Genomic DNA, 16,878 nt, shown 5'->3' with positions numbered 1-16,878 from the left:
AGAAGTCAGATCCCCAAAAACTAGATCTTGAAAACCAAGACGAGCAAGGACTATTGACGGTAAGCCAACGACGAGGAAGACAACATCAAACACGACTAAAATCTGACCTAACCCAAAGAGATGCAGTTTCTAACATCAACTGAAATCTAAGGAAGAAGAGGAGCAACCAATATTAACTGGAAAAGCGTACAACGTTGTGAGAAACAACCACACAACTGGGAACTCATAAAGTCGATTTACAACAAATTCCATATAATCTCACCGACGAAGAAGGCGAGGGAGAACAAGAGCAGGAGGTGAGTCTTTTTCCGGTGATGGTGAGAAGCACCGCACACTAGAAAGGTAAACGAAAAACAGAGATGGTGACGGCTCAAGGTCAAAATATGGGGAGAGGAAAAAAAACATCTTAAAAGTTATAAGGTTCAAAAATATGAAAAAAAAAATAAAATGCAATTTTGACATTGAAACCATTAATCTTAAAATCGACAAATGCCTAAATGCAAAGTTATTGAAATTCAATATGCTTTTAAATTATATGCTCAATTCACTACTAACAAGTATTATACACACAACAATACATTACTGGAAAAAAACACACAAAATACATTAACCTATCACCTACTACTACATAACACACTAAAAACACTAAATAATATCTTAACAAATAAAAAAGACCACAAAATTACATTATCCAAAAAGTCAATCTCTTAATAACAATAAAATAAAATAATTGTGGATTATCTAATCTTTTTCGCACTAACTATTATTATATGAAGTTTGATAATCTATATTATTGTACACTAAAATTCAAGATGAATAAAGAAATAAATAAAATAATAGAAATATATTTTAAATATTTAATTTATTCACAACTAATGATAACATAAATTTTTATTATTTTATTATTTTTACTATTTTATATTATTTTATTTACAAATTATATATTTATTTTATTCTAGAGTGAATTTATTTAGTAAACTTATGACATAAAATACAAAACATAGGTATTGTGATATTGTAACTAATAATTGCTAGCTTTTGGACGAAACAAATACTAAAAAACCATATTGGTATATCATATTATATTATTAACAATCCATTCCTCGGTTTGCATTATATTTACATTTGACTTATTTAAAAAAATAATATTATTTAAATATGATTTAAATCTAATAATACCAACTTTACAAAACGACAAATTTAGTGAATTCTTAATTATAGCATTTATTGATAGTATACGATACCACCTTTAATAAAAATGACATTAATATGGCAAAATGGTACACATAAAAATAAAATAAAAACATTTTTCAAGTAAAATAATTATCCACAATTCTGCGCGTAGCGCGGACACCCCTAGTCCAATTAATATTCACTTCATTTTGACTACCCCATCTGCACATAAATTTATGCAATAACAAAACAGATAAAAACAATAGAGAAGTTTTAAAAAAATTATTTATCAAAACAAATAAAGTAAAAATAATAATAAGAAAAGCTATAAAACAAAGCTAGTGAACCCTACATTAATTGATACAGAATATCATGTTCTGTTCTCAACGGCTACATCTGTCTGTGACCTATTCTTTTAATCGACGGTCTAGATTTCTTCTCATTGTCTATATATTAAACACACACAATTATCTTTCACTAACACAACAATATTGGTTAAAATCTCCACTCATTCATTTTGTTATCTCTCTCTCTCTCTCTCTTTTAAATCAAAACCCCAAAAAAAAAACTATGGAACGTAACTCCCTCTTAACGGTTGCATTGCTCTGCATTGTAGTCGCCGGCGTCGGTGGCCAATCTCCTGCCTCCTCTCCAACTAGATCTCCCGCCGCTCCTTCTGCTCCAACTACTTCCCCTGCTAACCCTCCGGCCGCTACTCCTCCCTCCACTCCCATGGCTAAAACGCCGGCTTCCTCACCAGTGGAAGCACCAAAGTCTCCGGCTCCTGTAGTATCGTCTCCACCGCCGACTCCTGTTCCCGAGAGCTCTCCACCGTCTCCTTCACCCAAGGCTTCCGCTCCGGTGAGCTCTCCACCAGCTCCAGCACCAGAAGCACTTACTCCACCGGCTCCAGTAGCCGCTCCGGCCGCTGATGTACCGGCTCCGGCTCCAAAAAAGCATAAGAAGTCCAAGAAGCATCAAGCACCGGCCCCGGCTCCCGAACTTGACAGTCCACCTGCACCACCGACAGAAGCTCCTGGCCCTAGCTCCGACGACGCAAGCTCTCCCGGTCCAGCCACATCCGCCGACGATCAGGTACATTAAGCTTCAAACTAAATTCAAGAGCCAAAGTTCGAGTATATACAATGTAGATAATAACAAAGAATACTTAAAGTCTTGTTTTGGTTTATAATCTACAGTTAGATAATTACAATGGTATATTTATTTTTAATTTAGTTCAACAATTTTATTAGAGACATTTCAAACATTTATTTCAGTTTTCGCTAATATATTGTTTTTTCGCTAATATGAAATTATACAATGTAGATAATAACAAAGAATACTTAAAGTCTTGTTTTGGTTTATAATCTACAGTTAGATAATTACAATGGTATATTTATTTTTAATTTAGTTCAACAATTTTATTAGAGACATTTCAAACATTTATTTCAGTTTTCGCTAATATTTGTTTTTTATTTGTATGAAATTATTAATGCAGAGCGGAGCAGAGAGCACAAGAATGTTGCGGAATGTAGCGGTGGGAGCGGCTGCAACCGCCTGTGCCGTTCTCGTTATGGTCTTTTAAGTTATTTGTATTTATTTTTTCTCCCTTAGTTCTTTAGTTTGTTCTTTTAACTCTACGATTATCTCTTTCTTTTTCACATTTGAGTAATGAGTATTATTTCATTGATTATACCGTTTGTTTTTATTTTTATTTGTGTGAAAATAATAATTTTTATTTACTGAGAAGAAAATAAAACTCAGATCTGTCAGTGATGAATCTGATGATACTGTTACTTGTTATGACAGATGATTGTTCTTGTTTTAACAGACAATGGTCTTTAGTGATGGGTCCTATTTCTTCACTGAAAAGGACACATACACAATTTGATTCAAGATTAATAATATTGAATTGTGATTTGTGAACTTGCCCTCTCAGTCCACGGAAGAGCATGATCAATCGAAAATTTTTAGGGTAAAGTTATTAGGGGAATATTGTAGAGTAAAGTTATTACTGGAATATAAGAAACCGTCTCTTAATTTTTAATTAATAACCGGTTTTTAATTTTTTTAGTTAATAGTTAAGAAACGAATTCTTATATTTCGCTAAAACCTGCACCGGAAGAACCCTTGATTAATCATGGTGTAATAATGTTAACTCTATGAAAAACAAGCGAACCAGTACCACTGGATAGTAACCCTACCAATAAATGTTTTTTTTTTTGAAAAAACCCTACCAATAAATGTTAGTATGAACGTTTATACTAGTTATTTTTTTTTTTTTTGGTTGAAGAGCTCATACTATGTGATATAAACAGTAATTGTTAATTTTATTGGTTTTGGCATGTGTAACATGCAGTAGATGAAAACGGGATTCTAAAAATCTATTGTATTTACCAAGGTTACAAACAGTTTGCCTGCTACTATTAGTTATGTGGACGCAGAGACAGATCTAGTAAGGAAGGTGTCGGTTCTTGACTTCATTCACTTGCATCCATTAACGTTTTAATAAGTGTAAATTTGTTAAGCAAATTTCGAATGATTGCAGAGATTAAATGTAATTTCCTTTTTTTGTTCCCATTAACTTAATAAATTGATCAGATTTAAAGATGCCTCCATTCATTAAAGTTTTTTTCAATCAAGTTCTTGTTTTCATATACGTATATACGCACGATTTGGTTTACACGCTAATGTTTTGGTTAGTTTCTTCTGATGGACAATTTATTAAACCAATTAATCTCAAATTTACGATTACTTACCTCTTTAAACTTTCAAAATGGATTAACAGTTGGAGGTACAATTTATGAGAAAATGAAATTGTCAGCTACTAAGTTGGATCATATGTTTTACTTTAAGGTATAGTTGGTAATATTAATTTGATCCATACCTCATACCTGTCAAGTAATTAACTTGAGTGGCCAAGTTGCTATAAATGAATGTCTTACATTTATTACTGGACAGGTTGTTATAATATACAATGTTGTTTTGTTGTTGTGTATATCTAAGTAGTTAGATTCTTATTTTTGTCTTGTTTCTAAAAGAATTAATTTGTTAAATTTTAAATAGTAAGCATGGCTTGTTAGTCTCTAGCTAAATACAAAAGACTAAGCAATAGTCTAGCTGCTTTTCTTTAATCAGAGTATTTCAAATTAAATTATAAAGTAATATGCGAAATGTGCAATCCTCATGTACATTTCACTATGCTAAGAAGCTCATTTAAACATTTTCAACCAAACAAACTGCAGGATCTCTATAAAACTATCATCTTACAGAAATATTGAAGTCCTCGCATAACGTACGTAGTTCTATAGTATATATCAGCTATGGAGAAAATTTCGTATAAAAGAAAATTGCAACTTTTTATTTGTTTTCCAATACTAACTTACAAAAGAGAGGAGGATGAGGAGTACAAGTCATTCCCCGGTACTTTTATTAAAAGTCTAATTTGAAGAAATGAACTAGATTCGTAGAAAGTACGCAAACGCAAATATAAAGCAAAGATAATTTCAAAAACATAAACAAACGACTAAAGAGAACATCTTTTAGGAAAATGATTTCTGTTGTTGTTGTTGTTTTTGTTATTAAGTTTGTCATTGGATAAATTAGTTACACTGTTGGAAGGTTTTTTGAATCTGAACAAAAGTTTCATTTTCAAATTAAGTTAAGCTGTTATATAAATCTGATAAGTAATTAATATAAACTAGAAAATAATCTAGTTATTATCAGTCACAACATTGCCTCGATCTATAATCCAAAATAAAATGTATAAATCAAAGGCTAAAAAGATCTTATATTGTAATTGTTAACCTTTTAGGAAGCGCAAGTTATACTTAAACCAAGGTATAGTGTATGAGATTTCGATATTCTTGGCTTTGCAAAGACTCAAACCCACCAAGCCAAGCATCTGATTCCTCCAGGCTCCATATCAATACAAATATGCATAAACATACAATTTGATTTTTTTTCTAACTTGTAGACATTATGGGAGGTTCAATGGGCTTTCTCGGCAAAGGTTTTGCAATTTTCTTTAACTAGCAATTAACGATTTTATTATATTTAATATCTTTATATATATTTAAATATATTTCCTTCTATTTCTTAGGTAAGAAATGATTTATATATATTTAATATTATTTGACGTAGGGGTACCACCGACGCAGATGATGAATATGGTGATGCACTCTACAAACAATTCACCGAAAAAGCTATCAACAACTTCGACGACTTTCACGTTGCTGTTTTAGACATCTTTAAGTAAGAATTGTCCTTCTAAGTCCTAATCAAATAATACTAGTTCCGTATGAACAGTTGGTACGTATAATAATTGGTCACAAACTCTGGAATTAGTCTTTTTTTTATGTACATCTTTTACATAACTATGTTGATCTATCGTAAGTGTAGCAACTTCAACTCGGCCTTACCAGGCCGACACTTCGATTTTCTGACCCCGGACGAATTAAAGGCAAGAAGTTATTTTCTCGATCAAAATCACGCAAAGTAGCTTATAACTAGGCTTGTTTCACACGGTGGAAGGAAGCTAAAGACGAGGAAGAGAAGAAAAAAAGTGTTCATAGAGTTGATTTTAAAGAAAATAAAGCCAAGTAAATTTGATGACGTCACTATGATCACCGGAATAGTAGTATCTCCGCCGGCGGCTATGGCAGCTAAGAGAGCAGGAGAGAATATTCCTCAGTTAAAATTAATCAAACTCATACCTGATGTTCGTCCCTACGGTCACGATTATGGCCATTGTCTCTGCTAAACTCTCAAGGAGAATTTATTTGAAGTAATATATTTACTAAGCATTCTTAACATGGGTTTTTAGTTTTTAGTCAGAAATACATAAACAACATCATGAGTTAGAGTAGATTTGATGATGTTTTTTAATACGAAGAATAAAAACGCAGTGACTCTATCACTCAGTACAAGTCATGGAATCAGCTTCTTGATCACTAAAAGCTGTTTTTCTTAACTCCCACGTTCAGAAACCGTTCCACTAAAGGAGCTTGACGTCATTCTTGTCATTCTGAGCTGACGTCACGTCTATCTTCTCGCCGACGCCATTGACTTTTCCAACCGAAGCACTTACTGAACCAACGATCCTAACGCCAACTTCACGATCCTCTGTCCTAGAGGGGATCACATTGGAACATACACTTCTACAAGAATTTTCCAAGTTTCGTGAAGACTACGAGTGTGACTAGTACAAGATTGAATCCAAATCGAAATCTTCCCTCGTTCATAATACGACATGTGTTAACAATAATGTGACAATGCAAGAAAAAAGAGTTTGGTCAAGGAGTCAAAAAGTCAAACTAAAATCAAATTAGGCTTCTGTCTTTTCCAGTCTATTTATTTATTAATCCTCACGAAGATTTCGACAAAACCAAAAATCTCTTCAAGGGGAAGAGAACCAAACAATGGAAACCAAAGCCCTAATTTTCACAGTTCTCTTCATAGTTCTCACACTCAGATTCTTGATCGGAAAACTCAAGCGACACCCTAACCTCCCTCCCTCTCCGCCATGGTCGTTGCCGGTGATCGGTCACCTCCGCCTCCTCAAACCGCCGATCCACCGAACTTTCCTCTCCATATCTCAATCTCTAGGCGACGCTCCCATCTTCTCCCTCCGCCTCGGTAACCGACTCGTTTTCGTGAACTCCTCACACTCCATCGCCGAGGAGTGCTTCACCAAGAACGACGTCGTCCTAGCGAACCGCCCAAACTTCATCCTCGCCAAGCACGTCGCGTATGACTACACAACCGTGATCGCAGCTTCGTACGGAGACCACTGGCGCAACCTCCGCCGCATCGGCTCCCTCGAGATATTCTCCAATCATCGGCTCAACAGCTTCTTGTCTATCCGTAAGGATGAGATCAGGCGGTTGATACTACGTCTCTCCAGAAACTTTTCACAAGTGAGTGAGCTCTGTGTAACTTCATTATCGAGTTTAGTTTGGTTTCAGATCAGTTCTTTTAAGTGTTTGGTTTGATTCTAATAAAAATATTAGAAACTTGCTAATATTTTTTTAAAAAGATTCGGTTTAGTTTGGTTCTGTTTAGTTTTTTTTTCAAATAATTTCTGGATAATTTGAGTGATTACGTTATATCATATAATTCAAATAGAACTATTTGGATTGGCCACTCTAATTTTGTTAATATTAAAATATTAAGAAACATAATTTTCAGTTAGGTGTGAGCTCTGAATCTAGTTTCATCATTGCGTTATTGGGCTGTGTTATCGATTTAACATAAAGATATATAATAAATTTTATTATGTAGGAATATGCGAAGGTGGAGATGAAGTCAATGTTATCTGACTTGACATTCAACAATATCATCAGAATGGTGGCTGGAAAACGTTACTACGGCGACGGTGTTGAGGAGGATCCAGAGGCTAAAAGAGTCAGGCAGCTTATTGCGGATGTGGTGGCTCTAGCTGGCGCTGGAAACGCTGTTGATTACTTACCGTTCTTGCGTTGGGTTTCAGATTACGAGAAACGTGCCATGAAGCTGGCGAGTAGATTGGACGAGTTCTTGCAAGGGTTGGTCGATGAGAAACGAGACGCTAAGGAGAAGGGCAACACGATGGTCGATCACTTGCTTTCTCTGCAAGAAACGCAGCCTGATTACTTCACTGATCGCATCATCAAAGGAAACATGGTTGTAAGTATCCCAAAACTTGCTACTGTAACTAGGGATTTTGTAGAAAATTATTAGTACATATGCGAAAAGTAATTTTCGAGATTAGTTATAGACGATAACTAGGAGCATGTATAAAACCGTTCGGATTAATCAGGCTAGTCAGTAACAAATTATTTATTTATCTGTTATATATTTTAGATTTAGGCTATAAGTTTTTTAACACAACTTATATTATATGTTTTAAGTTTTTTTTTTTGTGTTGGTAAAACATAAAAATGAGTTTGTTGACTCAGCTCGTTAAATAATTTTGTCACATTTTGTTTTGGTATGGAACTCGTAAGTTTAGTCTTGTGTATGTGTGTAATTTGCATGCAGGCCTTGATACTAGGAACAAATGCTGTAATGGACCACAAGGGATCAAAATAATCTCATATGGACCTCTTGCCTTTTTATTTTAAAAATGAATTAAAATTAAATCAAAAATAGGAGGAAAAGACCATGAAGCCTAGAAAGTTCTACTTATTTACTAACCCAACCACACACTATCCTAACCCACTAACCCGATCCTACTCAATTGATCCCTAAATCTCCAAATCTTTGTTTCTCAAACATCCTCCCTCTCACGATTTTCACCTTCATCTTTCATTACTATTTTTTCAAAATCAAACTAAAATCATGTAACATCCACCTGATTCCTCTTGTGTTACTCAATTTTATCTATTCCATAATCAATCATGATTCATAATGTTAAGAACCCAGATTTTAATTTTTTTTTATTTCATATCAAAATTGTTTCATCTCATTATCCAAATCAAAATCGAAAAATTCTTCAAACTTTATGAAATTTCATTCTTATCCCAAATCGATCAATTCTCCATCTTTCTCAATCCATTTTCTCTTATATAAAATTGAATCTCGTGTTCAATGTACAAAATTTCCGACAATGAAAAACACAGAGTATTACTAGTACAACTAGTACAACTGAAACTAATATAACTGGTACAACTAGAACGTGAATAACTAATACAACTACAACAAATTTAGCTAGTATGACTAATATAATTAGAACGTGTATAACTAGTATAACTTTACCATTAATATGGTATATTAGCTTTTTGTTTTCAGCATGCGAATGATGTTATAGAAGAGGATGATGTAGAACCAATGAAAAAGTTGGTATAATCTTCCACTATATGGATTTGTCGAAATATGTTTAAAGTTATTTTATAATATTTATTTGGATAGTTATTGTTCACCAATTGTACCAGTTGTACTAGTTATACTATTTACGGAAAAAATTATCTTCACATGTAGTTCAACCATAATGTTTAAAATATGATACACGTTTAAAAAATGATGCACAATACAAGATGAAATAACATAGTTGTACTAGTAATTGAATTGTATTGGTTTGTATATTGTTGTACCAGTTTGTACATAGTTATACTTTGGCATTGAAATCGAAAAAACTAGTTGTACCATGTATATTTACTACAATTTTACAATTAATATGATTATATTTAATTTTTGTTTTCAACGTATGAATGATATTTTAGAAAGGGATGATGTATCACCAATGAAAATATTGGTTTAATTTTCATGGATGTGTCAAAATATGTTAATAGTTTGTTTATATAATATTTGTTTTGATAATGATTTATTTTACCATTTGTACTAGTTGTATTATATATGGAAGAAAATTATCTTCACGTTTTTGCTCCCGAAGCCAAATAAGACAACTGCCAAGTGAGAAAAGATTGCAGTTTAAGATCTGGAAGAGTATAGTCCAAAATATAATTAATGCATAAGCCATCACGAGTTTGAAAAAAATACATAAACATTAATATTTGGTATTTGGACTACAACAATAATAGTTTAACCGGTTTAACTACAGTAGTACTATTACTAGTTTAATTGTGGCAACACTTGATTTGTGTTTTTCTAGTGTTGGTTAGTAGGTTTATCGCCTCAAAGTTCATTTTCTTGATATGGACATGAAAATATTACAAGAAATAGAGCAATTGTAATCACATACACAAAAAGAACATGGTGAAACTTGCATATTTTGATATAAAATATGATATACATATGTTTGTTGTATCTACAAATTTGATTTCAAATAGTTTTTGATTCTTATGTTTGCAAATTCGTACATTTCACTCAGTTTATTATTTAATTCTATTTTATAATTTAAATTTTTTCCTACAAAAAAATAAATCTTCAAAAATTTATGAAGTTTTTAAAAAATTATAAAATTTATAATCCCAATACCATCAGTTTTTTTAATATCTATTTTTTTTATAAATATTATTTAGTTTTACGTGTTGTATTTACGTACCTAACAAATTTTTCTCTTAATTTTATCGACTTTGATTTAATGTATTTCAACCAAAAGAAATAGATAACAGGTTAAACTACACAAAAATATCTAGGAATAGTACTATTAGTACAACAACTTGATTTAATATTCAACCATAATGTTTAAGACATGATACACGTTTAAAATGTAATGCACAATATAAAATGAAATAACACAGTTGTACCACTTCATTATGTGTACATGTCTGTGCCCCAATAAAATGAAATCATAAATTTTGTTAAAATACATTTCATGTATGTTTTCCAAAAATTATGTGGACAAAGAAGTTAACAAACCTTAAAAGTATAAGGTAGATTATGCAAACTTATGTGATTGTGTTAGATTTGCAAAAAAAAAAAACCCCCCATGAAATATCATAAGGAACCTTTATAAATACTTTACAATTTAGCCACTTTATTGATTTTTTTCATATGACATACTCGAAGGAATATTTAAATTTCAAAACCTGAGTAGTTGTACTAGTTATATCAGTATTACTAGTCCGGTAAATACATTTCATAACTGTTAAAATACATTTCATGTATGTTTTCCATAAATTATGTAGACAAACAAGTTAATAAACCTTAAAAGTATAAGGTAGATCATGTAAACTAATATATAATAAAAAAATATACCAAATTTTTTATATGTTTAGTTTTAGGAGTTGTACCAATTTTTTCACATTATAACTTTGTAAATATATTTTGATGTTTATTTTTCATAATAATATGGTCAATCTAATTAACAAACCTTAAAAGTATAAGATATCTTATATAAAATTGGTAGTGTGATTTAATAATTTAACAATAATTGAAGAACCTCAGAAAAAATAGATGAAATTTATCATCATATGTAAAAAATGATTTAATAGTTGAGTTAAGTAGCTGCAAATTGTACATAAATTATAACATTTATATACTAGTTGTACCAATTATATTATTTTTTAACATGTATAGTTGTATGAGTTATACTAGTTGTACCTAGTCGAATGAGAGAATGAAATAATGAAAATCGTGTGGCTCTGAGTTATTTATGCATCAGATTAAAGAGGGGGAGAGGATAGAGAATGAGAGATCTGTGAAAGCGTGTGGCCAAGATTAAAACATAGAAAATATGATCAATGGCTCTGGTTGGAGTTTCATTAATGGCATTTTTGTAAATATAACATTCCTCTTTTCTTCTCTTAATCCGACGGTTGTGATTTATAGAAAGATTATAGAATCCAATGGTTCATATTATTCATTCATTAAGGGTAAAATAGTAGTTTACAATCACTTGGTCCATACAGATTTTTTTTGGATGTGTGAGACTTGTTTTTGGCCTTTTGGTCCATTTCAGATTTTAGTCCTTGATACTAGCGGGGACTGATACATCAGCGGTGACATTAGAATGGGCTTTGTCGAACTTGTTGAACCATCCGGATGTATTGAAAAAGGCGAGAGATGAGATTGATTGTAAGGTGGGTTTAGACAGGCTTATAGACGAGTCAGACATCTCCAATCTGCCGTATCTTCAGAACATTGTGTCTGAGACGTTACGCCTGTATCCTTCCGTCCCCATGCTGCTTCCTCACGTGGCCTCGGAAGATTGTAAAGTAGGGGCATACGACATGCCTAGTGGGACGATACTATTGACCAGCGCATGGGCTATACACAGAGATCCACAGCTATGGGAGGACCCCACGAGTTTTAAGCCAGAGAGGTTCGAGAAAGAAGGAGAATCTCAGAAGCTAATGCCGTTTGGGTTAGGAAGAAGAGCGTGTCCTGGTTCAGGACTGGCTCATCGGCTAATAAACCTGACTCTTGGGTCATTGATTCAGTGTTTGGAATGGGAGAGGATTGGAGAAGAGAAAGTGGATATGAGTGAAGGCAAAGGTGGTACAATGCCTAAAGCCAAGCCTCTGGAAGCCATGTGCAGAGCACGTGCCTCTGTTGGTAAAATCTTCCACGAGGGAGCTTGATTTTATGACTTTCTGTAAGGATCCCGTAGTAAAAACAATAAATAACTCGACTGTAAATTTCCGACAATGTTGATGGTTGTTAACGTGTTACGGTCTGTTCAATTTAAGACTGAGTTTGTGAAGTTTTGAAATTAGTTATATGTTTATGAACATATAAATAAATCTACTGTAAATTTCCGACAATGTTAGAATGTGTCGGTCTGTTCAATCCAAGATTGAGTTTGTGATGTTTTTTAAACCCCACGTCTAAGACTATCTAAGTATTCTTTATCAATGAAGAAGATACTGAATTTGAGCCACATCTTCTTCTTCTGTTGTAATCTCAAATCCTAGAGGAAGGAAGACGCAAAATTAAAACATGCCATGAGGCACTATGCTATTGGTGAAGCTGTGGGCTACACAGATTTCCTCAGCTGTGGAATGATCCCGCGACTTTCAAGCCGGATAGGTTTGCCTCAACGTTTCTTTGAAGGTAAAATCTTCCACTAGCCAGCTTGAGTTTTTGAAAAAAGTGTCGACCCGCCGTGGCTTAGCGGATCGGGTTGACCCGCCAACCTAAGCCTAGCTAACGCCATAATATACCATACAAAGATTAATTAATTACAAAATTTATAAAATCATAAGTCACATAGATATGGAAATCATAACAATCTACTCACCAGGTGGTAGTAAGCATAGTATATGTTTGTACGGTATTCAGTCGACTTGGTTGAAAGAATTCGAAATAGGATGACCAAAGACGTTTTATTAGACCGATTAAATGGGTTACAAGGATGACAGGAGATCAAGGAAACAAGCCGGAGCTTCGAGGAGCAAACCGGGAGAGATACAGAGCGATTAGGAATGAATAGAGATTAAAAACCCTAGATCTAACCGCTCAATATATGTGTGTCAAGTCCCCTTTCTTTATGTTTCCGTCTCCTCTTTTATAGGCTTCCTCTCCTTGATGCCCTAATTTCGGTCTTCCTGGGCCTTAGTTCGGGAAGCCGAGTATACGGGCTTGGGTGAAATTCCTCCTAACCGGGTGTTTTTGGTCGGCTTTCCCAACGGCTAAAAACACTCTAGAGCTGAGTTGATGACTCTACTCGCCGAGCCGGATGAATTAGGCCAGCTTGCTAAACTAGGTCATGTTATTCGATAGGCCTTGTGGAAGGATGTAATCTATCTCCCACGCCACACCCTATTTTAAATGGGTATTTTAAATGGGGTTAGTTATCGCTATCTCTACGTGTACCCACCAGTAAATAATACAATATTATCTATAATAATAAAGGAGAGTTTTCTCCCACCTCCTGCAGCACGTCCTTCTTTAGGGGTGGGCATATGTCGCCATGTGTCGGCACTTAATTGGTTACCCTTTTTTTTTCCTTTTCCTTATTCGGTATCTCTATAACGCCTCCGATTTCACTGGTCTCCTCTCTCCTCTCTGCCATGCCGGATCGCTCTCTCTCTCTCTCTCTCTCTCTCTCTCCCGTGCCTCGCTCTAGAGAAGGCGAGAGCCACCACCGGTCTCCTCTCTCCTCGCTGCCATGCCGGATCGCTCTCTCTCTCTCTCTCCCGTGCCTCGCTCTAGAGAAGGCGAGAGCCGCCACCGGTCTCCTCTCTCCTCTCTGCCATGCCGGATCTCTCTCTCTCTCTCTCTTGTCACAGTTACATCTCTCTCTCTCTCTCTCTCTCTGTGAGTTTTGATTTCCATTTGTTTTTGTCTTGGTAAAGAAAGTTGGAGGAGGCAGAGAAGCTTGATGGAGGAGGACAGAGAATTCACGAGGTGGAGGAAGCTGGATGAACAGACAGCGGAAGAGGCGGGATGAAAAGGCGGAGGAGGAGGCATGACACTCAAGTTTGCCAGCGGTGGAGAGTTCAACAAGAAGATGGCGGCCTCTAGATTAGGTTTAGTGTTGTATTTTTTTTTAAAAAAATTTTGTTTAATGGTATAAACCGGTTCAAATATTTTGTAAACCTGTTTTAATATATACATTCTATGTTTATCTATATTCTAGAGTGATGAGAGGACGAGATCTTTGTAGAAGCAGTTTTGAGGGATGAGGTCTGACACAGGGGCCAAGCCGTGGACGTTAATGGCAGCGTAGAAGCTGGAGACAGCTTCAGAGTTCAGACACAGATGTGGGAGCTGTTCGGGACGCAATGTTGATGGCTGTCTCCCACCACGCAGCTGCTTTTACAGACGGACTACAGGATGTGAACTATTGCCACCGAGTGACGGTTGTTGGTTTCAAACTATTGCCAGAAAGGTGAGTGAGAAGTTTCATCTCATTGATTACATATATTCTGCAAATATATCTTTTTATTCCTCCACTGCGAGGTATATCTTTTTATTCATCCAAGTATGCATCTTTATGGAGTTTTGTAGCTTGTGATTAAGTGTTTAGTCTAGCCAATTTTAAAGCTTTATTCGTGGAGGAGTTTAAGTCTTGAGTTTAAGTCTGAACTTTCTTTAGGATTTGAATAGTTTTTATTTTTGAAGGATTTGGTAAAGATCCCAACTTTTTAACGTTAACATGTGTGGATTCACAGGTTTATTCTTTGGACTGGACACAAAATCATCTTAACAGTACATTACTTTGCTGTTCCATGAGATTGTATTTGTTCTCAACAGTACAATCTGAAGATGTAAACCATTAATATAGATTGGTCCGGGAAGGTTCAACTGACTACACAACATGGCCAGTCTCTGCGTGACAGAAAATAGACTTTCACCGTTGCAGAGTTGAATGAATATGTCATGACATCGCAACTTCAGGTACCATGCAACTCTATCAAATTTTTAACCTGTTAGGGCTTTAATAATCTTCCACTATTTTCCCATCAATCCCAGACAATTAACTTCCTCTGTATCGGTAAAGTTACGAGAATCAAAACTGCTAACGGCTGGTATTACATCTCTCAAGCTCCAACGGAGAGGAATCTTCTTTCACATGCGTCACATGTGATGATTCAAATGTGGTTGGTGTCGTCAGGTAGAAAACATTCACCTTCACACAATGTCATCAAACTTTACATTTACCTACTCAATATACCTTTAACCTTTGCTATGGCATGTTTTACGTTGCTGTGTGCAGGTAGTTATCCATCTTTGATTAAACCGACGAAGTTGTGTTCGTCGACCAAACTGAAGAACGTACACACTGCTGAAGTTGGACATCTCAAGGTCTGCGTATCACTCTGTCATCTTCTCCGTTGTTAATTTTTGTCAACCCGGTGCTGGACTTATAGCGTGCAGTTTTTGATAACCAGCAATAAAATGATCCACCACCTTTCATCAATGAAATTGTTGGGAATATATACACTTTCCAGGTAAAGCTGTCTTCATTTAATCTTACATCTAATCATCAGACCTTCACCATTTCCAGAATCTTTAATGAACGTCAACATGTCCCAATTCCTGATTTAGTTGTCGATGCAAGTTTCTCTCCTTGGTTTAAACAATATTTGTAGCTTTAAAGTGTAATCTCCATGTTTTCTTCTTTCTTCTAAGGGAGGTGATTATTGGCCTGATGACAATAGGTATGGAGCTATCTCCGTTTCTTCATCACACACTAAGGTTGACACCAAGACTGCCAAGTAGCCATCAGCTTTTATGGCTACTGCACTGGGGAAGCATCTTACTGTTTTACAACCTAGCAGCCAATCTAATGACCCTAATGTGGATGGTCTCACACATGACAAGCAACGGCTCACAACAAATGAAATGCTCCTAAGAAGGCACGTAACGATAGTTCCACATAAAAGCGTTATGTTCTCCACCTTTTGCTGGTTGGTTATTAAATAAAGTTGTGGCCAAATTTTTTTTTTGACTATTACTTCAGCTTTCCTGGTTGTTAGCACTTAAAAAAAATCTTGGTGTTAAAAGAACACTTAAATATAATGTATATTTAATTAGTTTCCATTTTTTATCTGCAATTAGTTTTCTTTAAAGGCAAAGTGGTGTTCAATAAAACTCTTGCAACCTCGTCTGCTGAAATCACTATTACCTCTCTTCATGATAAATAACAAACTTGAATGGTTGTCCCAATATACAACCATCAGTGTCAAGAAAAGAAAAAAAAACAAGTATACAACTATTTTGGAAATTGGAATGTCCAACCATAACTTATTTGAAACAACTAAACTTTACTTTCATTCATATTTAACAATTAATATTTATTCAAAATTTCGTTCTAAAGTTTATAATTTTGGTTGCCTATTTAATTAAAATATACTTAATGAGAAAATCTTCTTTCATTATATAAGTAGAGGTTGGTTGATTTAAAATATTAATTGATTTTATTTAGAGACATGAGAGGATAAATGTTTATACTAATAAAATCTAATAATTTCTTCGCAATGCACCACTTCAGCTAGCACATTTTAAAATATTACAGAAATTTCTACATTTTTCGTTTTGTTAATATCTGATTAAATATATTTAAATAATATAAATAATACATTTTAAATATAACCAAAATTAAAATAGCGATATTTTAATATAATGAAATTTAATAATATAAAACAAATACAAAAAATTAAAACTACTTATGTTATTCCTCTTTGACCAAAGAAAGTTCAAAACAAAATAATACACTACTATTACTAACCACTATCAAATGAATCAAAAAAAATACCATTCTATTTCAACATATTTTCATCTTCACATATTTAAAAATAATTTATTTATTAAGACCATAAATTAATTTTAAAATCATTAAAAATAAAACATACAAACCCGCCCCGGAAAACCACT

The 16,878-nt window shown here is 34.2% G+C and overlaps 1 protein-coding gene and 2 pseudogenes across 13 annotated transcripts; all 3 read left to right on the top strand.

Annotated features, from left to right (window-relative positions):
• The first annotated feature begins 1,258 nt into the window (after window positions 1-1,258).
• On the top strand, window positions 1,259-2,981 carry LOC125590689 (annotated as a pseudogene).
• Window positions 2,982-4,237: 1,256 nt separating this feature from the next.
• Window positions 4,238-5,987, top strand: LOC106410845 (annotated as a pseudogene).
• Window positions 5,988-6,526: 539 nt separating this feature from the next.
• LOC106411363 (cytochrome P450 81D11-like) lies at window positions 6,527-16,044 on the top strand. 13 transcript variants are annotated; one of them, XM_048763438.1, is made up of 9 exons: window positions 6,527-7,091; window positions 7,456-7,839; window positions 11,523-14,027; window positions 14,138-14,389; window positions 14,755-14,898; window positions 14,974-15,115; window positions 15,218-15,306; window positions 15,393-15,452; window positions 15,663-16,044. In XM_048763438.1, the coding sequence occupies exons 1-3, from the start codon at window positions 6,594-6,596 to the stop codon at window positions 12,135-12,137; spliced, it is 1,497 nt and encodes a 498-aa protein (XP_048619395.1). In that variant the 5' UTR covers window positions 6,527-6,593; the 3' UTR covers window positions 12,138-14,027; window positions 14,138-14,389; window positions 14,755-14,898; window positions 14,974-15,115; window positions 15,218-15,306; window positions 15,393-15,452; window positions 15,663-16,044. The 13 variants fall into 13 exon arrangements, with proteins under 13 accessions (XP_048619395.1, XP_048619398.1, XP_048619391.1 ...); XM_048763441.1 differs by having other exon boundaries at window positions 14,673-14,898; window positions 15,002-15,115; window positions 15,634-16,044; XM_048763434.1 differs by having other exon boundaries at window positions 14,673-14,898.
• Window positions 16,045-16,878: the final 834 nt, after the last annotated feature.

The sequence above is a fragment of the Brassica napus genome, chromosome C7, assembly GCF_020379485.1.
Source record: "Brassica napus cultivar Da-Ae chromosome C7, Da-Ae, whole genome shotgun sequence".
Classification (NCBI taxonomy): Eukaryota; Viridiplantae; Streptophyta; class Magnoliopsida; order Brassicales; family Brassicaceae; genus Brassica; species Brassica napus.
Note: the sequence above shows the minus strand (reverse complement) of the source record. Positions and strands in the feature narration are given on the sequence as shown.